Genomic DNA, 25,969 nt, shown 5'->3' on the forward strand with positions numbered 1-25,969 from the left:
AAAAAGTGGAAAGGAATTTATCGTTTTGTCTACTTGCGGTTTTGGAGAAAAAGCCCCATCGTCATAGATTTGCAGCTCCCACAGCCAACACAGGAAATACGTCAAGCATCGTGAGATCTCTCTACCAGCGAAAACGGGATTTGGTGGCAAGCAAAGCAGGAAGTATTGGATGGAAAAGGGAAATCATTGAAGCAGCCAGCCTATTCTAGGACTATAATATCATAGAAAAACATTGGCAGTCATTGCTAGGGGGCTAAAATTTAAACAAAATTTTTAAAGTGTTCGGGACATTAAAAATTGGTGGAGCCGACAGAGGTGACGATTATAAGGTAAATACTATTGGACATTACTGTTAATAACCATTTTAGAAGCCTCTAGAGGAAAAAGGGAATTTTTTTTAAAGTGAGGCAGAAAGTCGCGACTGCCATTTTGGAAAAAAATAAAAACTTTAAAAATTAATATCTGAGCCCAGGAGGCTCTGAGGACAGCGAAATTAGGCTTATTGGAAAGAACAAACCTCACTCTTTTAAATCTGAGTTGAAATTTAATTTGGTGAGGTCAAAACTGTATGTGTTTTTACATGTCAGACCACAAGCAAACCCGTGCAAGGACTGCTTCACTGGAGAAAAAGCAGGACCAATTAGATGCAATGGAAGCCAGGATAATGAAAGGGATGAAAGAGATGATAACTGCTTCCAAAAAAAAGAAATTAGAAAAGATATTGAAGAGCTACAAAAAGATATAGAGGATCTCAGAAATGAGACTGTGGTGACATCAAAAAAAGGGCAAGAGGTGGAAGGGAGAGTGAAAGTACATGATTCCACGTTAAAAATACAAGAAAAAGTGGCAATTCATGACTGCAAGTTGATGGAGACCCAGATACGTCTGAGAGGAGTACCTGAGGATGAAGAAACTGATTTGAAAGAATATATAATAAAAATAATTGCAGAATTTTTGGAGGAAGATCCTGAAGGGACTAGAAACATGTATGACTATATGTACAGAGTGAATGAACTCACTATATGAAAAAAAAATAATAATCTACCAAGAGATGTGGTTATAAGATATATGACAAAAGAAATGGTGGGAAAAATCATGAATAAAAACTTTGAAAAGACATTGATAATGGGAGGCAGCAGAGTAAGAATTATGAAGGAGTTGCCAAGACAAGTGATAAATGACAGAAGAGCATATAAGAAATTGACAGAAAAATTACGGGACAATGAAATGAGGTATAGATGGATAATACCTGAAGGTTTGAGCTTTGAGCTACAAGGAAAAAATATTACAATTACACAGGAACCGCGTGGATTTTATGAAGAACATAAAGAAATTGCACCATGATGGATTACAAATTATTATCTTGGAATGTAAATGGATTAAATTCACCACAAAAAAGAAAGGCAACGTTTCATTGGACTAAAAAGCAAAATTGTAATATAGTTTGTTTACAAGAAGTACATATCAAACAAAAGGATTACAAATTTTTATGGAATAAGCAATTACTTTCTCTCTTTTTCTTCAGTTGCCAGGCCAAATATTTCCCAGGTTTATTTGCTCCCTCAAAAGATTTCTGCTGCAATCTTTTCAGATTCCATTCCAGTTCTTTATTTAACAAATGTCTACGGAAGATGAAGTAGTGAAATCTCAAATGATTAAGTGGGCAATAAATGTAAAGAAAGAAATACAGATGGAAACTGGGGAATATTTGTGGAAGAACTCTATGAAGCTTTCGACGTGTCATAGTATTAAAGAGAACTGTTTTAAAATGATGTATAGATGGTATATGACTCCTAAAAAGTTGGCAAAGATGAACAATAAGATGCCAGACAGATGCTGGAAATGTAAAAAACATGAAGGTTCTTTCTACCATATGTGGTGGACTTGAGAAAGAGCAAATAAGTATTGGCAGATGATTCAACAAGAAATTTCTAGGATCTTGGGATATGAATTTAACAAAATTGCAGAGACTTTTCTGTTGGGATTACAAATGGAAAAATTTCCAAAAGAAGACAGAACTATAATTTGGTACTTGCTTTCAGCTGCTAGGACATTATATGTGCAGTTGTGGAAGCAAGAAAAAATACCAGAGAAATGGGATTGGATTGTAAAAGTTATGACATGGAGTGAAATGGACAAATTAACAAGAATTTTAAAAGACTATGACTTAGAAGTTTTTAAGATGGAGTGGAAAAAGTTCAGAAGATATGTAGAAAAAGAGGGGAACATAAAAGGACATTGGACAATTTTTGATAATGATTAAGTCTTAGAAGGAAGAAGAATGTAAATTTTTGTTTTCATTAGTTAAGGGTACCTTTTAATATTAGTATTATAAGTAAATAACACCGGCGGGGGTCAAGTAACGGGGGGGAGGGGTGGTTAGAAAGTAATATATGGGATAGATAAAAAGAAGTTATTAATGATGCAGGAATAAGATATTGCTACCATATGTTACTAAATAAAAACTGTTTTAACCAGAAGAAGAAAGATACACACGTTGTTCCCATGATGGGCAAATTTGGACTGGAACTGAGAGCTGCTGTGAGAGCTCTCTCAGCCCCACCCACCTCGCAGGGTGTCTGTTGTGGGGGAAGAAGATAAAGGAGATTGTAAGCCGCTCTGAGATTCTGATTCAGAGAGAAGGGTGGGGTATAAATCTGCAATTCTTCTTCTTCTACACCATTTTCCCCACCTACCCAGAAAGGTGCAATTTGCCCCATAGGGAAAGCTTGCATGTATTGATGGGCTGTCGGCGAGCTTCCCAAGGTAGAAAACAGCATCTCCCTGTGACCTTGTCAGGTTATGAAAATGGTGCATGGTGGGGGAACCTTCAGCCCTCTCTCCCCACGTGCTGCAATCCTCCTCCAGTTGAGGCCAAGCCAATACTGGATGGGAGTAGGGCGCAACACAAAAGTAGCTGAAACAATAGGGCAGGGCTTTTTTTGTAGCAGGAACTCCTTTGCATATTAGGCCCCACACGCCTGATGTAGCCATTCCTCCTGGAGCTTACAGTAGGCCCCTTACTAAGAGCCCTGTAAGCTCTTGGAGGATAGGCTACATCAGGGGGTGTGTGGCCTAATATGCAAAGGAGCCCCTGCTAGAATTCCTTACAGGGCTTTTCGTACAGGGCCTGCTGTAAGCTCCAGGAGGATTGGCTACATCAGGGGTGTGTGGCCTAATATGCAAAGGAGCCCCTGCTAGAATTCCTTACAGGGCTCTTTGTACAGGGCCTGCTGTAAGCTCCGAGAGGATTGGCTGCATCGGGGTGTGTGGCCTAATATGCAAAGGAGGTCCTGCTAGAATTCCTTACAGGGCTCTTCTTACAGGGCCTACTGTAAGCTCCAGGAGGATTGGCTACATCAGTGGGGTGTGGCCTAATATGCAAAGGAGGTTCTGTTACAAAAAAAAAGAAAGCCATGACAATAGTATGGGAAAGTGTCTTCCGTGGCCTCCCTGCATCATCTGTTGCAGTCCTGCCTTTGCAGCAGGAACAGGGCAGGTGCAGAAATCTATAAATGGGTGCTGCCCCCATCAGGCAGGGAGGCCAGCCTCCAGGTGGGACCTCAGCATCCCCTGGAATTCCAGCTCATCTCCAGACTGCAGGCATCAATCCCCCTGGAGAAACGGAATGTTTTGTAAGGGTAGACTCCAGGGCATCGTACCCTACCGAGGTCCCTGTCCGCCCAGGCTCCAGCCCCAAATCTCCAGGAGTTTCTCAACCTAAATCTCCCAAACAGACCCCGCCATCTCCCACCAGTAGCCAAGGGGGGGGGGGCGGGGGAGGAACCTGGCAACCTTCCCATCAGTTCCCATCAGGAGAGCCAGTTTGGTGTAGTGGTTAAGTGTGCGGACTCTTATCTGGGAGAACCGGGTTTGATTCCCCACTCCTCCACTTGCACCTGCTTAGATGGCCTTGGGTCAGCCATAGCTCTGGCAGAGGTTGTCCTTGAAAGGGCAGCTGCTGTGAGAGCCCTCTCCAGCCCCACCCACCTCACAGGGTGTCTGTTGTGGGGGAGGAAGGTAAAGGAGATTGTGAGCCGCTCTGAGACTCTTCGGAGTGGAGGGCGGGATATAAATCCAATATCTTCTTCTTCTTCTTCTTCTTCTTCTTCTTCTTCTTCTTCTTCTTCTTCTTCTTCAAGTTTGGCTGCTGGAGTTCAAGAAAGGAAGGTCCGCACAACAAGAAAAATGAGCTTTGAATAGATCCAGGTGGGCAGTCCTGTCGCTCTGGAGCAGTAGAACAAAGCAGGGGTGAAGTGTAGCTTTAGGACCGACGGAGTTTCATTCAGAATGTCAGCTTTCGTGTGCTCGAAGCACTCTTCGTGGGACAATATGCCGTTCCGTTCCATCCTCTTGTCCGATGAAGCGCGCTTTGAGCACACGGAAGCTCACATTCTGAATAAAACTTCGTCGGTCTTAAAGGTGCCCCTCGAGTCTTGCTTTGTTCGCGTGCTTCGAATGTCACTCTCCCGGACACAGGCAGGCAGCAAGAAGGCTCCTTCCTTCGTCTCGGAGCTGGCTGATCTAGGTCACGCTTTTTGTTTACTCCGCGTGCCAGATGAGCATCTCTCGTTTTCCTGCGCCGGAGAGTGTGGAAGGTGTGGGGGAGGCATCTGCACGGGGCCCTGAGAGGCATCAGGTGGGTTGAAAGGCTTCCAAGGCCGCTGGAAGCCTCCCGTCCCATAATTACAGGCTCTCGGTGGAGGCCCACGGGCTGGCCAAACAAAACCTGGAAGCCTTGGCAACGGTCCCCATGGCAACTGGCCTCGCCCTCCCAAGCCCAGCAAGCTTGGATCCTTCAACTGTGATTCTAAGATTCTTCTGCCCCTGGCTGGGGTCAGCGGTGGTGGGGGAGAGAGAGGGGAGGAAGAGCATCAGGGGAACCTAGGGCCTCCCCTGGCTACCAGCAAGGGCTGGGAAGGGTCAGGTTGTCAGATCCAGGTTGGAAAACTGGTGGAGATTTGGGGATGGAGCCTGGGGAAGACAGAAGCCTCAGTGGGGTACAAGGTCATAGAGCAGGAGTGGCCACACACAGATTGTGTAGCTCTCAAAGCCCCTACCACCCCATTGGCTGGCGTGGGAAAGGCATTTGTCTCTTTAAAACACATCTCCAAGCCAAGCCAGCTGGCAGCTTGGAGAATGCATTTAAAGTTCTTTCCACCTCTCCCTCCCTCCCCATCTATTTTCCTTCCTTCCTTCCTTCCTTCCTTCCTTCCTTCCTTCCTTCCTTCCTTCCTTCCTTCCTTCCTTCCTTCCTTCCTTCCTTCCTTCCTTCCCTCCTTCTTTCCTTCCTTCCTTCCTGGTGTAGTGGTTTGGTGTAGTGACCGCTGGAATGGCCTTGGGTCAGCCATAGCTTTCACAGGAGTTGTCCTTGAAAGGGCAGCTGCTGTAAAAGCTCTCTCAGCCCCACCTACCTCACAGGGGGGGGGCGGGAAGGTAAAGAAGAAGAAGAAGAAGATATTGGATTTATATCCCGCCCTCCACTCCGAAGAGTCTCAGAGCGGCTCACAATCTCCTTTCCCTTCCTCCCCCACAACAGACACCCTGTGAGGTGGGTGGGGCTGGAGAGGGCTCTCCCAGCAGCTGCCCTTTCAAGGACAACCTCTGCCAGAGCTCTGGCTGCCCCAAGGCCATGCCAGCAGGTGCAAGTGGAGGAGAGGGGAATCAAACCCGGTTCTCCCAGATAAGAGACCGCACACTTAACCACTACACCAAACTGGAGATTGTGACCGCTCTGAGATTCAGAGCATAGGGCGGGATGTAAATCCAATATCATCTTCACCTTCCTTCCTTCTTTTCCTTCCTTCCTCTCTCAAACATCGGACATTCATGTCTTGTAGCTCTCAAATATCTGACGTTTATTCGATGTGGCTCTTACGTTAAGCGAGTTTGTCACCCCTGCCACTGCCCTTCTTAGAGCGAGGCACAATTCCCACTTATTAAACTGAGACTGTGGGAATTGGAGGAAACGAAATTACGGCCAACTCTCCCTTATACTTGCTCTCCAGCTTCCTTAGGTCTTTATGCTTTTTGTGGCAAAATGCCCAATTATCTATCAGACCTAACCACTCCAAGTCATCGCAGGGCATTTATGTTGGCCGGACTAAACGCGTTTCCCTCCAAAGTTTTACAAGGGAGATATCAGCGAGTCCCTTTAGCCGACAGACTTTGCTCCTGTGGAGTGAATACCCCTGACTCAATCCAGCATATATTGCTTGATTGTTCTTTTTACCATAACCTCCGTAAAGATTTATTTGGCAAGCTTTCTTTTTCTCCAGATTTGTCTATTCTGCCACCCTGTTATTATTTATTGAGTGATACTGAGGGGGTGGTTAGTGAGGCTGTGGCAAAATTTCTGGCTGACATCCTTAAATTTAATTCTGACCATGTTTGAATGTATCTGTAAGCTCAGTTTTATTTTGATTTTATCTCCAATGTTTAAATTTTTATATTCTGTGTATTTTTATCTGAATCTATTATGCCATTAAAGGTTTGGTATGGTATGGTACAATTCCCACTTCTTGTACCTGACAGGGATCTTTCAGGGGTACCCTCGCTGAGGTGGATCCAACATGTCAAGCCCTGCCCCCCGGATCCAGGGTTGCCAGCCTCCAGTTGGCACCTGGAGATCTCCCGTTATTACAAATGTTCTCTAGTTGAGGAAACGGCTGCTTCGAAGGGTGGACTCTCTGGTCGTCCCCCCTCAAAAAAAACTCTGCCCCCCCCATAGACGCCACCCTTCCCAAGCTGAAACTGGCAGCCCTACTCTCATTTCAAAGATTTGCCAAGTTACATCCCTGGATGTAACTACCCTTCCAGAAAGGACCTTTGATTGCTCATCAATCAGTTCGGTGTAGTGGTTAAGTGTGCGGACTCTTATCTGGGAGAACCGGGTTTGATTCCCCACTCCTCCACTTGCACCTGCTAGCATGGCCTTGGGTCAGCCATAGCTCTGGCAGAGGTTGTCCTTGAAAGGGCAGCTGCTGTGAGAGCCCTCTCCAGCCTCACCCTCCTCACAGGGTGTCTGTTGTGGGGGAGGAAGGTAAAGGAGATTGTGAACCCCTCTGAGACTCTTTGGAGTGGAGGGCGGGATATAAATCCAATATCTTCATCTACCTCACAGGGTGTCTGTTGTGGGGGACGAAGGGAAAGGAGATTGTGAGCCGCTCTGAGACTCTTCGGAGTGGAGGGCGGGATATAAATCCAATATCTTCATCTACCTCACAGGGTGTCTGTTGTGGGGGACGAAGGGAAAGGAGATTGTGAGCCGCTCTGAGACTCTTCGGAGTGGAGGGCAGGATATAAATCCAATATCTTCATCTACCTCACAGGGTGTCTGTTGTGGGGGACGAAGGGAAAGGAGATTGTGAGCCGCTCTGAGACTCTTCGGAGTGGAGGGCGGGATATAAATCCAATATCTTCATCTACCTCACAGGGTGTCTGTTGTGGGGGAGGAAGGGAAAGGAGATTGTGAGCCGCTCTGAGACTCTTCGGAGTGGAGGGCGGGATATAAATCCAATATCTTCATCTACCTCACAGGGTGTCTGTTGTGGGGGAGGAAGGGAAAGGAGATTGTGAGCCGCTCTGAGACTCTTCAGAGTGGAGGGCGGGATATAAATCCAATATCTTCATCTACCTCACAGGGTGTCTGTTGTGGGGGAGGAAGGGAAAGGAGATTGTGAGCCGCTCTGAGACTCTTCGGAGTGGAGGGCGGGATATAAATCCAATATCTTCATCTACCTCACAGGGTGTCTGTTGTGGGGGAGGAAGGGAAAGGAGATTGTGAGCCGCTCTGAGACTCTTCGGAGTGGAGGGTGGGATATAAATCCAATATCTTCTTCTTCTTCTTCTTCTTCTTCTTCTTCTTCTTCTTCTTCTTCTTCTTCTTCTTCTTCTTCTTCTTCTTCTTCTTCATGTGTTTCGCAGGCTCCAGCACGAATCCCCAACCCCCACCCCTGGCACCGGAAGAAGAAACGAGTTCCAGAGCCAAGCCCCTCTAAACAGAAGTTCAAATGACACTCTGACCCAAATACAAAGGAATGCACTTACGTGAGAGCCGCCTTCTCGCTGCGAACCTGACCCCAGGGAGGAGTTGCTGAGGATGGGCGAGTTGGAGGGGCTGCAGAGCTCGGGGAAGGGGTTGGGGATGGAGGGAAGCGACAAGGCCCGGGGCTCCTCCTCCTCTTCCTTGGGTTTTCTAGGGAGAAAGAAGGACATCAGGAAGTTTGTCAGATAGGCAGCGGGTGCTGCAGGCCTAGCATGGGGCACGGCGGGATTCCTAGGTTATTATAACAGTAAGCGTATCTGATTAATTAATAATGAATTAATAATTCATTCCCATTGCCGCGCTGAAGCTCTGTTAGCCCACGAAGGCCAAACGATGGCTCTTATTCCTCCGTTTCAATTTTAGAAAATCTTCAACGGTGGTGCAAGCTTCAAAAAATGTATTTGGACACCAAAGGAAGAACAGTGCCAGCTATGGTTATTGCTATTATTTCCTTCTCTTCCTTTCCCGGAATATCTAAGCTCTACCACGGAATCAAGCCATGCGTCAGTCAGAAGGGCGTCTGGGATTTCTAGGTTGGCATGCGAGAAAACAGAGTTGTTTACGCTAGATTTGGGGTTCTGCTTCCGTCACACAAAAAAATGTAAACATTTTGCGGCTGGGAAATCTCCATTCTTCTTGGGGAGGGACGGTGGCTCAGTGGTAGAGCATCTGCTTGGGAAGCAGAAGGTCCCAGGTTCAATCCCCGGCATCTCCAAAAAAGGGTCCAGGTAAACAGGCGTGAAAAACCTCCGCTTGAGACCCTGGAGAGCCGCTGCCAGTCTGCGAAGACAATACTGACTTTGATGGACCAAAGGTCTGATTCAGTATAAGGCAGCTTCATATGTTCTTAGTATTATTTTTTGCATTTCTATACTGCCCACAGCCAAAGTTCTCTGGGTGGCTCAAAAGAGTAAAACAGAGCAAACAGGAATTAACGCAGAACATCTGTATCCCCCTTGAAGACTCCTATGATCTGAATAAATTTCCCTTATTTTGCAGGATTTATTGCGGGTTCTGCTACTGGTAGTGGGGAACAAAGACCTAAGCAAACAGCACTGAAGGCTCACGCCTTGCCCCTTACACAACTCTCTGAGATTCCAGCAGGCATGGCCCACCCACTGAAAAGCATATCTTTGCGATAACATCGGGGTCCGAAACCTTATTTTAAAAAAAATCAGTCCAGAGATTCCTGGGAAGCTGAACTCTGCACCGGGCCTTACCCTTTTACTTTGCTGCTCCAAAGTCACAACGTAATTACATCCAGGGATGTAGAAAAAGCCCAGCAGGAGCTGCCCTGTACCTTCCCCGGTGCGCCCGCCACAGCGGGCATGCTGGGAAATGCTGAAGTCATCAGGGAGGCATTTATAGATGCCTTCCCCGGTATGCCCAACCGGAGCCTTGGCCAGCCTAGGCAGAGCTCCGCTCCTGTGCGCTTCTGACCCCCCGAAGCCCTGTTTGCATCCCCCATCCGTGGCTGGAGATGCGGCTGGCCTTTTCAGATCGATACCCCCTGCGCCCGGCTGCGTGCTCACTCCCAGAGGCCAGAACAGTTCTTGGCCGTCACAGCTTCCCTCCATTTCGGCACAATGCTGCGAGCTGATCGTTAGCCCAGCGCTCTGCCTTTTCCTCCTACAGTGTATTTTATGCAGGAAGTTAAGTCTGAAAATCTGCCTGATGGATAACACCCTGGACGTGTGTGTAGCTGTGATGGTAAGGATGCCAGCCTCCAGGCTGGAGCCCTGGAGAATATGGGTGCTTTGGAGAAGGGGTCCCCAACCCCCGGACCGATACTGGTCTGCGGCCTGTAGTAACCAGGCCGCCAGCCTCCCTGCCCTCCCCACAGCGCCCCACATGCCTCCTCCTCCCTCCATTTTTATTATGTTAAGCCTGGGAAAGTGCCTTCTGGGCTCTTTAAAAGCTCACCCCGCCCCCCCTCAGCAGCAGCGGAGAGCGACCCGCTGAACAAGCGGCGCTGCCCTTGCGCCGCTTGTTCAGCGGGTCGCTCGCTGCCGCGGTTTTTCCGCTGCCGCGGTTTTTCCGCTGCTGCCACCGCGGTTTTTCCGCAGATCAGCTGATTGGTGGCGCGTGTGTGTGTGTGAGCTTTTAAAGAGCCCAGAAAGCGCTTTCCTGGCTTAACATCATAAAAATGGAGGGAGGAGGAGGCGCCTCAGGGGGAGGGGGGGCGAGGCTGCGCGGGGGAGGAGGCCAAATTCAGTTCCTCCACTCTGCCAGCCCTGGGGTTGCGGTGGGCAGGCCGCTAGTCCTTGATGCCAAAAAGGTTGGGGATGCCAAAAAGGTTGGAGTGGGCTCTACGGCATTGTATTCCGCCGGGACCAAACTCAGGTCGTGAGCAGAGCTTGGACTGCAGTACTGCAGCTTTACCACTCTGCGCCACGGGGCTCTTGTGTGTGTGAAAGTAGCCTAACAGAATTTGTGGCAGGGGAGGGGCTTTTGTGAGGGAGGTTAGGGTGAGAGGGTGTGGCTGGCCCCAAATCATGCTTCCGTGGCAGCATGGGCAACCAAAACTTGGGAGTCCCGACGTCTTAACCTGACACTCTGACCATGACAGAACACCAGATCTGACCACTACAAACACCTCTTCTGCTGTGGATGTTTGAGGGGTGATCACTCTCTCAGCCTCGCCTACCTCCCAGGGTCAGTGTGAAGATAAAATGGCAAAGGGAGAACCAGGGAAGCCATCCATCCATCCTGGGTTGCATAAAACTGTAACTGAAAGACAGACAGCTCCCCCACTTTCTTTCCCTGCGTTCAGGAAGAGTGTGAAGAGGGCCTTATGTAGGGCTTTTTTTTGTAGCAGGAACTCCTTTGCATATTAGGCCACACCCCCTGATTCAGCCAATCCTCCAAGAGCTTACAGGGCTCTTAGTACAGGGTCCAGAGATAGAATTCTAGCAGGGGTTCCTTTGCATATTAGGCCACACCCCCTGATGGAGCCAATCCTCCAAGAGCTTACAGGGCTCTTAGTACAGGGTCCAGAGATAGAATTCTAGCAGGGGTTCCTTTGCATATTAGGCCCCACCCCCTGATGTAGCCAATCCTCCAAGAGCTTACAGGGCTCTTAGTACAGGGTCCAGAGATAGAATTCTAGCAGGGGCTCCTTTACATATTAGGCCACACACCCTGATTCAGCCAATCCTCCAAGAGCTTATAGGGCTCTTAGTACAGGGGGATTGGCTACATCACGGGTGTGTGGCCTAATATGCAAAGGGATTCCTGCAGCAAAAAAAGCCCTGGCCTTATGACAATGAGTAGTTTACCTACAGAGCGACCTTAAAACAGGATTATGCCCTTCTAAGCCCACTGACTTCAGTGGATTTAGAAGGGTGTAGCCATGCTCAGGCCTGCGCTGCAATTTTATTTTATTTTAAAAGCAGCTGGCGGCATTCAAGGTCCACTGGAAATGCTGTGTGTGTGTGGCGGTAGTGGGGTGTTCTCTCAGAAACAAAAATGAACGTATTCATGCTGAGAGAACTCGTGTCTGCGTGACAAGAGCACCAGCTCACATTAAGCTGTGCCCACTGCACTCTGAGAGAGCCAGCTTGGTGTAGTGGTTAAGTGTGTGGACTCTTATCTGGGAGAAGCGGGTTTGATTCCCCACTCCTCCGCTTGCAGCTGCTGGAATGGCCTCGGGTCAGTCACAGCTCTCGCAGAGCTGTCCTTGAAAGGGCAGCTGCTGCGAGAGCTCTCTCAGCCCCTACCCACCTCTCAGTGGGGGAGGAAGATAAAGAAGACTGTGAGCTGCTCTGAGACTCTGAGATAAAGAAGACTCTGTGAGCTGCTCTGAGACTCTGAGAAGACTGTGAGCTGCTCTGAGATTATCTTCCCCACCCACCTCTCAGTGGGGGAGGAAGATAAAGAAGACTGTGAGCTGCTCTGAGACTCTGAGAGTGAAGGGTGGGGTATAAATCCAAAATCTTTTTTCTTCTTCAGAGAGATACAACCTTTAACCATGCCCTGGGCTCTGCCCTGGCACTAAACCTGGGTTCAGGGCCGAATCGTGGTAAGAACGAAGCCCTGATGTCAGAGCTGTTTCTTCCTCTGAAGCAGAAGAGGCTTCCTGCTTCCTGGAGGCCACGGCTGGCTGTCCCACCACCCTGCTCTGCCGCGTACCTGTTGCTTTGGATGAGCAGCGGCTGGGATCGCTTGACGGTATCGGCCCCGGTCAGAAGGCTGGCCTGCTCGCCGTTGGAGATGGGGCTGCCATTGGAAAGGGCCCTGAGGCGGTCGGACTCCGGGCCCTCCTCGTAGACGTTGTCCAAGGTGGTGTTGATGTTGTTTTGGAGAGTGCCCAGGTCCATGTCATTATCTGCGGCAAAGGAGGAGAGAACAGAGAAGGTCATTTCCCACCTAGCTGTTGCTTTGCTGGCGTTCACATATCTCATAGCCCGTTCATTGAACTCGAGGACGAATTGCACAAAACCAGAGTCCCCGTGTATCTGGCGAGCTAAATCCAGCAACGAAGTAAACGAGATGCGGAGAGTATGACGTATCGAAGAGGAGAAACTGTCGGGGGGGCCTGCTTGTGTCAGATTCCAACCAGGCCTCTGCCTCTCCTTGCTCAATTTCCTGCTATCTCCCCCTGCGGTATTTATGCCGATATCTACACCTTCAGTCAAGTAGGAAGCAGGAAATTCATTTCCTCAAGAGGAGATGGGGCAATACGCCATGTGAACCTCGCTGTCCTGCCTCTTGAATACATTTCCGTCATGGGGACAGCCCGGTAGCCTCACAGGAGGAGAGCTCTCAGTGGGGCTGCCATCTCTGGGTTGGGAAATACCTGGAGATTTTGGGAGAGGAGCCTGAGGAGATCAGGGTTTGGGAAGGGCGGGGATCTCAACAGGGTATAAGGCCTAGCGTTGCCAATCCCCAGGTGGGGGCAGGGGATCCCCCGGATTGGAGGCCCTCCCCCTGCTTCAGGGTTATCAGAAAGTGGTGGGTTGGAGGGAAATGTCTGCTGGGCACTCCATTATTCCCTACGGGGACTGATTCCCACAGGGTATAATGGAGAATTGATCTGTGAGTAACTGGGGCTCTGGGTGGGGGAGGGGAGCCTGTTTTTTTTAAGTAGAGGCACCAAATTTTCAGCATAGCACCCATTGCCTCTCCTCAAAACATCCCCCAACTTTCAAAAAAGATTGGATCCAATTATATGAGCCCCAAAAGAAGGTACCCCCATCCTTCATTATTTCCAAACGGAGGAAAGGCATTTAAAAGGTGAGCGGTCCCTTTAAATGCGATTGTCGAAACTCCCTTCAGAGTTCAATCGTTCTTGCCACACCCTTGCTCCTGACTCCACCCCCAAAGTCTCCTGACTCCACCCTCAAAGTCCCCAGATATTTCTTGAGTTGGACTTGGTAACCCTAAGCCACAGACTTTGCCTTCTAAAGCTGCCGTTTTCGCCAGGTGAACTGATCTCAGTTGCCTGGAGATCTGTTCTAATAGCAGGAGATCTCCAAGTGTCACCTGAAGGCTGGCACCCTCACCTTCAGGCAAGGTGGGCCCTAGTGGCCCCCTCACCACTGTTGGGTTTCCCTTTTCATTGTACTGCTTGCTTTTCCAAAGAGTCAGCGGGCTAGCCAGCCAGCAGGTAAGCAGAGCTTCTGTCTGAAACGCTGGAAGACTTTCATAGTTACGGAACACTCGCTCTCTAACCTTCTGTAGTCGGCTCCACCTTCTTTGGCGGCCAAACAGTCATTGCCCTCACCGCCTTGCATCAGAATCCCAACAATGCCCACAAAAAAGGCTGGGGACCTTAAACGTCAAGGGATCGTCCATAAAACAGAGCCTTTAAAAAAAACAACGGCTGCTACAGAGAAGATTCTCAGGCAGGCAAACTCCCTGGATCAAAGTTCTGCGGGCGTTGGAGTGTGCAGACTTTCACTGATTAAGTCAATCATCAATTCCAGACACTAAAGGCACAATTCGGCAAAATCAATGAGTAACCAAGCAGTTTGTAATGACTCCTATTCCTTGATCAAGGCCGATATTTTAGATGGTCTGGGATGATTAACCCCACGCTGGCTGTCCAGCCGCTGTAACTCCAACCAAGTTCTAGAATTTGGGGAGAGGGAGAAAAATTTCTTTCTGTCGCCTCCTTCCACAACATGCATGATTTTATAAACCTCGACCACTATGTCTCCCCGTAAGCACTCTCTTTTCTAAAATGAAAACAAAGACGCTCCATCACACAAGAAGCATTCTTGCTTTGGTTGACTCTAAACAAGTTTATATTTTATTTTTCGTGTATAATGCTGATAAGCAGGGCTTTTTTTGAGCAAGAACGCACAGGAACACACTTCCGGCTGGCTTGGCATCAGGGTGTGTGGCCTAATGTGCAAATGAGTTCTCGCTGGGGTTCATCTACACAAAACCCCTGTGTGAAACAATAGTGATGTTAGGGGATGTGGCCTTATGTGCAAATGAGTTCCTGCTGGGCTTCATCTACACAAAACCCATGCGAAACAATGGTGATGTCAAGGGGTGTGGTCTAATGTGCAAATGAGTTCCCGCTGGGCTTTTTCTACACACACACACCCCCGTGTAAAACAATGGTGATATCAGGGGGTGTGGGCTAATATGCAAATGAGTTCCCGCTGGGCTTTTTCTACACAAAACCCCTGTGTGAAACAATAGTGATGTAAGGGGGTGTGGCCTAATGTGCAAATGAGTTCCTGCTGGGCTTTTTCTAAAAAAAACCAAACAGCCCTGTGTGAGACAATGGTGATATTAGGGGGTGTGGCCTAATATGCAAAGGAGTTCCTGATGAGTTTCTTCTACAAAAAAAAGCCCTTCTGATAAGTATATTGTATTGATGAAGTCTGAACTCTCCCTAGAAGCTAAAACGACTCAACTGAGGCTGCTGTACTTTGGTCGCATTATGAGGACAAGAGTCACTAGAAATAATGCTAGGAAAAGTTGAAGGCAACAGGAAAAGAGAAAGGAGACCCATACTGATTTCTCACTAGCATTGCTCTGCTCCCCAGGCTGTTTTCTCCTGGTGTAAGCAATCAATATCCCAATAGCTGCTTCATGGACGCATTTTGACGTACAGCTCCCTCCAGTTCCACTCGCAATTTCTTAATCCTTAAAAGACAGCATCACAAAGCCGGAAGGGGAACTGGAGGGAGTTGTGTGTCAAAATGTGCCCACGCAGCAACCGGTGGGAAACTGATCGCCTGCACCTGGTGTCACGTTCTCAGGGTGCAGGCAGGCAGGAGTCCAAAGCCAGTCCAAGGTCAAAGTCCAGGAAGTCAAGCAGGAGCCAAGTCACCAATGCAGAATCACAAACCAGAATCAGAAGTCAATGTCCAAAAGCCAAAAGGTCAGGGTGCCAAGGAAATCAAGCAGGTCAAGATCAGGAATCAGGAAGGAGCGTGGATGCGAGCCAGAGAATAGACTTGTTGCTCCCACAAGGTTACCAAGTCCTGGGTGGAAGCTATATAGGAGCCTCAATCAGCCTGCTCCTTGGGTGGCAGTGACTCTGCTAGGCCTCCGGGCTGAGAGATCTGAAGCATTGGCGTGCCTCATGTCTTCGCTCTGAAAGTTCTTTCCAGAGCCTGCTTCGAACTTTTGAGATGGGAGGAGGAGAGCTTGGAGGAGATTGATCATCAACAGCTGGCACTGGTGCCTGGAGAGTGATTGATGGGCCAGCGGCTGTTTTTTCAGCTAAGGAACTGGCTGGCAACTCTTTCAGGTCTGTTAACCCAGCTCCCCCTCATCAGGGCTCATGACACCGGGGAAAACAGAAGTCTGGGGGCAGAACAACACCAGTGAGAAATCAGCCCCAGTATGAGATGGAGCGATTCAACCAAGGAAACCATAGTCCTCCGTTTTCAAGACCCCAGCTCTCCAGATCACCTCTGTGTGCTAGCCAGAAAATATGCTGCCAGATTGCCGGGAGGGGACCGATTGGTTCAGCGGCACGAAAGAGGTCCAGCCCTAATGTAGTCCTCATAACTACTTCTGGTATGAAATGTTTTTCACTCTTATGCATTGAACGCAAAGGATTTCATCTGAGAGGGATGCCAGTCTGTGCCCATAATCACCACCAATGGCAGTTTTCAACGGAGTACCAGAAGTTCAGGTTTTGTGTGACAAATACAGGTCTTTTCCTACTTCTAGGTAGAGGTCAGATAAACTGGGGGGTGGGTGGGATACAGCTTGGGAAACCTGCCATCTTAGTAGTATGAATGAATTAATAGCATTTTGATTGTGAAAAAGAGGTTATATTAACAGATCAATAGATTGGAATTTGTTGGAATTTACCTAGACGGAAAAATACTTTTCTTTGCTTCTTATGTGTTATCTATTTATGCATAATTCAGAAACGGAACAGTGGAATTGTTTTTTATTCCCGTTTCCCTTTCCCCTTTTCTTTTCTAAATTCAATAAAATGTTTTAAAAGGAAAAACTTGCCAAGCGACTTGCAAAAGCTATTTCATAAGGACATGTTGTACTATCTCTTTCATTCAAGGGATGAGTGATTAGAACTGAGGCGCTAGACCTTTGAATCCCAGAGCCAGAAGGCAGCATCAGGGGAGGGCCTCGGCCTCTTTGCCATGTGGTTGGCCCTCCAGAGGAACTGACTGGCCACTATGGGATGCTGGACTAAATGGACCACTGGTCTGATCAAGCAGGGCTCTTCTTATGATCTTATCAGGGGAAGGCCTCGACCTCCATGTCCTGTTGTTGGCCCTTCAGAAGAACTGGTTGGCCCCTGTGTGAGACAGAATGCTGGACTAAATGGACCACTGGTCTGATCCAGCAGGGCTCTTCTTATGTTCTTATCAGGGGAAGGCCTCGGCCTCCATGCCCTGTTGTTGGCCCTTCAGAAGAATTGGTTGGCCTCTGTGTGAGACAGGATGCTGGACTAAATGGACCACTGGTCTGGTCCAGCAGGGCTCTTCTTATGTTCTTATCAGGGGAAGGCCTCGGCCTCCATGCCCTGTTGTTGGCCCTTCAGAAGAACTGGTTGGCCTCTGTGTGAGACAGGATGCTGGACTAGATGGACCACTGGTCTGATCCAGCAGGGCTCTTCTTATGTTCTTATCAGGGGAAGGCCTCGGCCTCCATGCCCTGTTGTTGGCCCTTCAGAAGAACTTGTTGGCCTCTGTGTGAGACAAGATGCTGGACTGAATGGACCACTGGTCTAATCCAGAAGGCTCTTCTTATGTTCTTATGAAGGCCTCAGCCTCTCTGCCCTGTTGTTGGCCCTCCAGAGGACCAGGTTGGCCCCTGTGTAAGACAGGATGCTGAACTAGAAGGACCACTAGCCTGGTCCAGCAGGGCTCTTCTTATGTTCCTATGTAAGACCCAACGTGGGATGAATTGACTCAAAGGGCCCTCAGTTTGCAAGACCCCAGCAAGGCTGTTAACAAGAGGACATTTTGGAGGACGTTCATTCATAGGGTCGTGATAAATCAGAAGTGACTTGATGGCACGTAACAAACACACACATTCTGATATAATGAAAAATATGCACCCATGATCCTACCCTCCCCCCAGTAAACCTACCTCTGGACAGTGGCAAAATTTGAAGGCGCAGAGATGACCAACACAATCATGGGTGCTTTAGCAATTTTAAAATGTTCAGTTGTTCAAACGGTTTGATACATTAAGGGAGAATCCTAAACTGACTTAACCAGAAGTCAGTCCAAGTTTATTCAAATGTTCTTACTCCTAGAAAAGTGCTTGTAGGATTGCGCTGTAAAGTAACTCTTAAGGACATTAGACAAGCCATAATCATTCTAGTCCGGGGGACACCTTTCTGGCATGGCATGGTGGGAGCAGTTACAAAATGGATGCGGTAAGAGGTGGAACCAGGTACAGAGTTGTGGCCCTCAGCTGACCTTCAGTCACACAGTCAAATCTCCAGCAGGGCAAAAACCTGGCCTGCCCACTTTCTAAAAAACTCTTGGTGGGCACCAGTAATGGTGTTGATGAGCAGCATGGCTACCCGTTGGGTTGGTGACCCCTACTCTAACCCTTAGCCTCCTAGCAGGCTCTCAAAGTTGAAGAAGAAGAAGACACTTCTAAAACAGCCAGCTGAGTTCTTGGGAAGAATGACAAGATACTGTTATGACCACTTGCCAGGCTTCTTTACAATCCACAACAAATGCTGGTTTGTGGTCACTTCAGTGTCCGAAGTCTCAAACATGTGAGCTGGACCACTGTTGCCACCCCTCATCGGAAACTGTATCCTCAGTTGCTTAGCAACTCGATATTTGGCTGCTAACCCAACGTGGTTGAAACAGCAAGAACCCTTTCCAGGCATTTCAGCCTCCCATAAAGGGATGATGATGATATTGGATTTATATCCCGCCCTCCACTCTGAATCTCAGAGCGGCTCACAATCTCCTTTATCTTCCTCCCCCACAACAGACACCCTGTGAGGTGGGTGAGGCAGAGAGGACTCTCACAGCAGCTGCCCTTTCAAGGACAACCTCTGCCAGAGCTATGGCTGACCCAAGGCCAAGCTAGCAGGTGCAAGTGGAGGACTGGGGAATCAAACCTGATTCTCCCAGATAACAGTCCGCGCACTTGACCACTACACCAAACTGGCTCTCTCGCCAACTACACCAAACTGGGATTCCTCCTGATAGGTACGGTCGCCATTTTGTACGTCTTTGCTATTTGCATACAGCTCTGGAACGCGTGAACATATTCCCTCAAAAACTTGGGTGTTCTGCTCCCGTGAACAGGAACTATATGCAAATAGCAACTATGCATGATCCCACGGGCAAAGAAAATGGCGGCCACAAACACTGGGAGGATCACACACGATTACTGCTCCTGTAATGCATGGTTGGAGTGCCAAAATCTAATGTCTGAAAGGGACTAATAGCTCTTCCAGCCTCTTAAAGATGAACAGATTAATTGTGCAAATCAGCTTTCTTAGGCAAGAATGCGTCCACGGTAAGCCTGTCACCTCGTTAAAGAAATTTAATTTAATGCATCATGATTATTATAGGGGCGAAACCTGGAGAAAAGCATTGCCTTTTGCTTTTGGATGATAAGACTGTAGGTATCACTCTAGTAGGGGCAGTTCCTATCATGTGAAAGTAGGGGAGGGATACCTCTCTTAAGAAAGGGCTTATCACCCATCGGGTTGCCAACCTCCAGGTGGCACTGGAGGTCTCCCGCTATTACAATTGGTCTCCAGGCAACCAAGATCAGTTCCCCTGGAGAATATGGCTGCTTTGGAGGGTGGACTCTACGGCATTAAACTTTCCTGAGATTCTTCCCTTCCCCAAACCCCACCCAGGTTCCGACTTCTAAAATTTCCAGGTATTTTGCATCCCAGAGCTGGCAACCCGATGGATGAAACGTAATTTTAAAGCTTACTGCCCCTTTGACATCAATCAAGTGATCTTGTTTCAGAAACGTCACCGATCAGTCCACTAAATAAGCTCTGGGGATTATTTTACAAAGCCGGATTTGAAACAGTAACGGAAAATGGACACCGTACAGAAGTTGGCCGACCGAAATAAATGCAGTTTGGTCACATCAAGCCAGGGTTGCCAAGTCCTCTGCAGCCTCCGGCGGGGAACTTCTTTTTTTGTGCGCAAGTGACTTCATCGTGCAGGCAACGTCACGTGCCAGCCGCTCTAGGAGCTTCCGGGAAAACTCTATGGTTTTCCCGGATGCTCTAGCCATTTGGGAGGGAAACAGTCAGTTTCCCTCCCAAATTGCTAGAGCATCCGGAAAACCACAGAGTTTTGCCGGAAGCTCCGAGGGCGGCTGGTGTGCAATGGCATTGTGCTGGCGATATCGGGATGGGATTCCCTCGCCAGTCCATTGTGAGCTAGCGGGTTGGGGACTTCCAGAGCGGGAGAACCCTGCCTTGCCCGGGAGCTTGGTAGCCCTACATCAAGCCCCCCTTCTCCTGATTCAGACCTTTGGTCTGTCAGCGTCATGCTAGGCAAACGAGGCAAATGCCTAGGGCGCCAGCTCCCAGGAGGGGCGGAGGACAGCTGCCCCCTCCCCACTCGCACCATCCCCGAGCCTCGCTTCCCGCCCACAGCACCTGCCAAACGCGGCAAGCGCTGCTGAGGAAAAGTGCCAACTGTTTTTCCTTGGCTTTAAGAGGCGGGGGAGCTCCTCTGCCCCTTAAAGCCAAGAAAAAACAGTGCCTCTCGTCAGCAGCACCTGCCAAACGCGGCAACACTGCTGAGGGATGCATTAAGTGCTGGTGTGATGCACTGAGGCCATGCACACACAAAAATGAACCGGGGAGGGCGCCCATTGGGGTTCTGCCTCAGGCGGCAGAACCCCGCACGCCGGGCCTGGTCAGCATCAGTCTTGCCTGCTCTGACCGGCAGCAGCTCTCCACAGCAAAGGACTTTCACACCGCCGGCTACCTGACCCTTTTAACTAGAGATGCCGGGAAGCAAACCTGTTTTGCACGCAGAAGAGATTCTCTGAGCCAGGGCCTCTCTGTACAGTCAGGCACGATCAACAAGCAGGTGAGTCAAAGCACTGGCAGCCTTGCCGTCTGAGATCCAATTTGCATGAACCCACATGCGAGACTTTCTTAACCAGCCGTGTTTTCCCCCATTCAAATCGCAGTCCACGACGAAGGCGTTGGTCGGTCTTTCAGACTCGAGCGGGCAAACGGGCGGCTCGCTGTCTTGTTTCCACCTTGTCACCGGCTTCCAGGGTGACTCAAAGCCTGGGTTTTCGAATGCTCAGCAATTAAAATAAATAAATAAATCTGCAGTCGGGTTTCGCGTACACACCCCCTCCACCTGCCCTTCTGCGTTCATGGAGAGGTCTGCTGCCTTTGTGACAAGAACTGGGCGAGATGACTCAGGATTTCTCTCTGGGTTGGAGCCGCGATGGAGCCAAAGGTCACCGAGCAGTTTCAGCGGTATGCGAAAAGGTGCTATCTGAAAGTCATACTTCAAATATGCCCCAGAGAGCATAGAATAACCACGGGGTCTGTCTGCTGCTCTGCTATCTTTGTGAAAAGGAAGTCAAGGGGTCACATACATTCTGTGCTATTCAAAAAGAAAATGAAAACAACGGTCCGAGACAAGGAATTGCGCCGCCTATAATATAAAAATCAACAGAGCTCCATTTACACTACTTTTTTTCCTCCAGGGCACTGCCCCTATGCGTCCTTCTCCCACCACAGGGACTAGAAACTTAGTCGGCTGGATTCAGCTCCCAAATGAAGCCTTTGCAGAACCGTGCAGCCTTGCCAGCGATCTGACCAAAGTGACAGACTCTACTAGGTGTGCGAGGCGTTTGTGTCACCATTAACAGCCCGAAACAAACCCTTCTGATTTGCGGAACATTCTCCTTCTTGGTCACCTAGAGGCCATTTTTGCTTGCCACAGGTGAATATATGAGTGGCTGTTTACAAGCCTGACAAAAACAGCACCCCGCCCCGAGTGCTTCCAGTTCACTTGCTTTGTTGAGATGAAATCATGCGAGATCCCTTCTACACTAGGGTTCCCAGCCTTCTGCTAGAGGTAAGGTTTCCCCTGGTTTGGGGCCTCCAACCTGCTGGCATGGAGCTCCCCCACAAAAAGCTCCATCGATGCCTGATGTGCCAGAGTGATGATGTCACCCGGAAGTGATGTCACTGCACTGGGCAGGATGCTCTAGCATTTGGGTAAAAACTCTATGGCACCATCGAGGGGGAGTTTACCCAAATTCCAGTGCGTCCCACATGGAACATGCCGAGTACGATGTTGTCACTTCTGGCTGCTGTCATCATGACATGCGCGCAAAGTGTGAGAGAGAAAGGCTTCCCCTTCTGGTAGCCAGGTAAGACCTGGCAACTCTGCTCTACACACAGGTGCACCTGCCCTTCAGCAAGATTCCATCCGGGGAAGATAATGTGCAACGAGGACATTTTGGTATCTTACACTGGAGCAGCGTATAGTCGCATTGCATCACTAGGGGCGACTTGCTGGGGAAGTATTACGATACTGCACAGAAGGGGCCTTCTGAGATGAGGCGGGTGGCAACCTGGGAAAGGGCCTTCTCGGCATGGCACCAAAGCTCTGGAACTCTCTCCCCAGGGAGATATGTCCGTCCCCTTCTGTTACCATCTTCCACCAGCAGGTGAACACTTTTTTGTTTCGCTTGCCATTCCCTCAATTATTTATGTATTTTGGGGATTTATATCCCGCCCATCCTGTTAAAGCAAGCTCAGGACGGGTAACAATATAAAAACATATACCTTAGATTCATAAAAACCATAAAAATTCATCAAAGGGGCAATTTGCATCAAAAATTCATCAAAGGGGCAATTTAGGTTTAACAACATTAGAACAAGACGGCTATCTTCCTTAAATCTGCTCAAGCTGCTAATGATAGCTAAATTTACGGGTGCTTTACAGAACAAGCAGTTGTAGAAACAGGTCTGGGCCAATATCCAGCGGGAGGGGCAAAAAAAGATCCAGCAGACATCCAAACCTTCACCGACCCTCCTTCCCAACCAATGCTTTATGTTTCATATGCATTTTAACTCTGTTTTTAAAAACTCTTTAAAAAGTTGTTTTAGTGAGATATGTTTTGGGGGGTGTTTTAACGGTTAGGGCTTTTTTTTTTTGTAGCAGGCGCTCCTTTGTATATTAGGCCACACACCCCTGATGTAGCCAATCCTCCTGGAGCTTACAGTAGGCCCTGTACGAAGAGCCCTGTAAGGAATTCTAGCAGGACCTCCTTTGCCTATTAGGCCACACCCCCTGATGTAGCCAATCCTCCTGGAGCTCTCAGCAGGCCCTGTACGAAGAGCCCTGTAAGGAATTCTAGCAGGACCTCCTTTGCATATTAGGCCACACCCCCCTGATGCAGCCAATCCTCCTGGAGCTTCCAGTAGGCCCTGCACGAAGAGCCCTGTAAGGAATTCTAACAGGACCTCCTTTGCATATTAGGCCACACACCCCTGATGCAGCCAATCCTCCTGGAGCTTCCAGTAGCCCCTGTAAGAAGAGCCCTGTAAGCTCCAGGACTGGCTACGTCAGGAGGGCGTGGCTTAATATGCAAAGGAGTTCCTGCTACAAAAAAAAGCCCTGGTTAATAATTATGAACTAGATGACCCCTGAAGATCCCTCCAACTCTATGATACTATGAAAATTTCAAGGACATGTGTATTGTTTAAATAACTAATTGTATTCACAGTATCCAGATATGCTGCTATTCTCCTATTGTGACTATTCCTATTGTGGCAGACTTCCTCTTGGGCCCTGAGTTTTGGCCACTGCATGACACAGTAAGCGCTTTCACACATGCCGAATAATGCCGTTTCAATCCACATCAGTGACTGTCTGCAAGTGGATTTTGCCATTTCCACAGTCCAAGGCTTTTTTTGTTTGTAGCAGGAATTCCTTTGCATATTAGGTCACGCCCCCCCCCCCTGATGGAGCCAATCCTCCGAGCGCTTACAGGGCTCTTAGTACAGGGTCCAGAGATAGAATTCTAGCAGGGGCTCATTTGCATATTAGGCCACACCCCCTGATGTAGCCAATCCCCCAAGAGCTTACAGGGCTGTTCGTACAGGGTCCAGAGATAGAATTCTAGCAGGGGTTCCTTTGCATATTAGGCCACACACCCCTGATGGAGCCAATCCTCCAAGAGCTTTCAGGGCTCTTAGTACAGGGTCCAGAGATAGAATTCTAGCAGGGGTTCCTTTACATATTAGGTCACACACCCCTGATGGAGCCAATCCTCCAAGAGCTTACAGGGCTCTTCTTACAGGGCCTACTGTCAGCTCCAGGAGGATTGGCTACATCAGGGGTGGAATTCTAACAGCAGCTCCTTTGCATATTAGGCCACACCCCTCTTATGTAGCCAATCCCCCAAGAGCTTACAGGGCTCTTCGTACAGGGTCCAGAGATAGAATTCTAGCAGGGGTTCCTTTGCATATTAGGCCACACACCCCTGATGGAGCCAATCCTCCAAGAGCTTTCAGGGCTCTTAGTACAGGGCTTACTGTAAGCTCCAGGAGGATTGGCTACGACAGGGGTGGGTGGCCTAATACGCAAAGGAGTTCCTGCTACAAAAAAAAAAAAAAAAAGGCTTGGTAAAACCCAGTTGCGAAGTGCGCTGAAAAAGGATTGAGAGTGAATTAGTGGGTGTGAAAGAGCCCAGAGTGACGGACTGGATGGGCCATTGACCCGATCCAACACAGCTTCTCTTAGGTTCTGATGACTTCTGGCCTTGTTGTGTTTGTTTGTTTTGTAGCTGTCCAGATAATGGGGAGCCCTAGCATAAAAAAAAAAAAAGGCTGCAGAATTTCTGGAAGTAACCAAACCAGCAACAGCTAACCCATCCTAGGGCTAGCATTCTACCAGAAAGCGGCTGATATTTATTATTACTATTATCGTCATCATTTTTTTCCAGATGCCAAGATGGCCTTGCAGACAAGTATTGCAACCAGCCAGGCATGACTCACCAACCCACCGGACCGGTTTGAGCCAGTTTATTTAAAAAAAAAAACAAAACCACACACCTGCTTCTTAATAGCAGAAGTCACTCCCTTGTCAACAGGGAATAAATGAGCTCGATAAACGCCGAAGGAACAAACATGCATCCGAAAACAAAACGGCCTGTTTTCTGGCTGCGCCAATCTCCTGGCATCGGCGGGTCCCTCGTCTAGAGGAAGCAGGAGCTGGGCCGGACTTACTAGCCTGCGCACTTCCTCGCTCGATCCAAACAAAGCCGTGAGTCAGAACGTGGGCTGGTGACTCAGCTCCACCGCCCCGCCCTTCCTACTGGCCCAAGCACGTTTGGAGCCCTGAACACCTTCGCCCTCCTGTCTCCACAGACTCCTCCAGCTCTTCCCCCCCCCCTTCCTGCTCAGAGAGTTGCGTGGGCAGTGGGGAAAACAAGGACAAGTTTGACTCGCCCTCTGGGGTAGTGGTTGCCAGGATGCCCAGACCTGGTGCCTCTGACCAGCCAAAGGAAGAAACGCTGGCATGATTCACCTGTCTGGCTTGGGAGATACCTACTCCACCTACCGATCCACCAAAGCAACCACTGAAATGTCTCCATACAGAGAACATAAGGAGAGCCCTGATGGATCACACCACCGGTCCATCTAGTCCAACATCCTGTCTCACACGGGGGCCAACCGGTTCTTCTAGAAGGCCAACAACAGGGCAAAGAGGCCAAGGCCTTCATAAAAACATAAGAAGAGCCCTACTGCACCAGAACAGTGGTCCCTCTAGTCCAGCATCCTGTCTCACGCAATGGTCAACCAGTTCTTCTGGACAGGGCAATGACAGGGCATGGAGGCCAAGGCCTTCGTACGAACATAAGAAGAGCCCTGCTGGATCAGACCAGTGATCCTCTGGAGGGCCAACAACACGGAATAGAGGCTGAGGCCTTCCCCTGATTTGCTTCGTGGCTCTGAGATTCAGAGAATTAGTGTCTCTAAATGTGGAGGTGCCCCGCCACTAGCAGCCATTGATGGACTTATTCCTGTAGCTATCGCTACGATAAGAACATCAGAAGAGCTCTGCTGGATCAAACCAGTGGTCCATCTAGTCCAGCATCCTGTCTCACACAGGGGCCAACCAGTTCTTCTGAAGGGCCAACAACAGGGCAGAGAGGCCGAGGCCTTCATAAGAACATCAGAAGAGCCCTGCTGGATCAGACCAGGGGTCCATCTAGTCCAGCATCCTGTCTCACACAGTGGCCACCCGGTTCCTCTGGGAATCCAACAATGGGCATAGAGGCTGAGGCCTTCATAAGAACATCAGAAGAGCCCTGCTGGATCAGACCAGTGGTCCATCTAGTCCAGCATCCTGTCTCACACAGGGGCCAACTAGATCCTCTGGAGGGCCAACAACAGGACACAGAGGCTGAGGCTTTCCCCTGGATGTTGCCTTTCAGCACTGGGATTTAGAGGAACCCTAATAAAAAAACAATATCTCAAATGTAAAA

The 25,969-nt window shown here is 49.0% G+C and overlaps 2 protein-coding genes across 5 annotated transcripts in view; one reads left to right on the top strand and one right to left on the bottom strand.

Moving 5' to 3' along the window:
• Window positions 1-25,969, bottom strand: part of GRB7 (growth factor receptor bound protein 7) — a 138,470-nt gene that overhangs the window by 38,943 nt on the left and 73,558 nt on the right. For 3 of the 4 annotated variants that reach the window (XM_060256064.1, XM_060256066.1, XM_060256067.1), the window contains 2 exons: window positions 12,162-12,374; window positions 8,050-8,183 (listed from right to left, as the gene is read on the bottom strand). In XM_060256064.1, coding sequence (XP_060112047.1) covers window positions 8,050-8,183; window positions 12,162-12,374 — 347 coding nt within the window. Of the gene's footprint in view, window positions 1-8,049; window positions 8,198-12,161; window positions 12,375-25,969 lie in introns of all 4 variants that reach the window. The other variant, XM_060256065.1, reaches the window with a different exon arrangement.
• The window catches only part of MIEN1 (migration and invasion enhancer 1), a 101,435-nt gene continuing 96,109 nt past the window's right edge, over window positions 20,644-25,969 (top strand). The window contains exon 1 of the mRNA XM_060256068.1: window positions 20,644-20,657. The gene's annotated coding sequence lies outside the window, so the exon portion shown is untranslated. The remainder of the gene's footprint in view (window positions 20,658-25,969) is intronic.

The sequence above is a fragment of the Heteronotia binoei genome, chromosome 15 (genome assembly GCF_032191835.1).
Source record: "Heteronotia binoei isolate CCM8104 ecotype False Entrance Well chromosome 15, APGP_CSIRO_Hbin_v1, whole genome shotgun sequence".
In the NCBI taxonomy this organism is placed as follows: domain Eukaryota; kingdom Metazoa; phylum Chordata; class Lepidosauria; order Squamata; family Gekkonidae; genus Heteronotia; species Heteronotia binoei.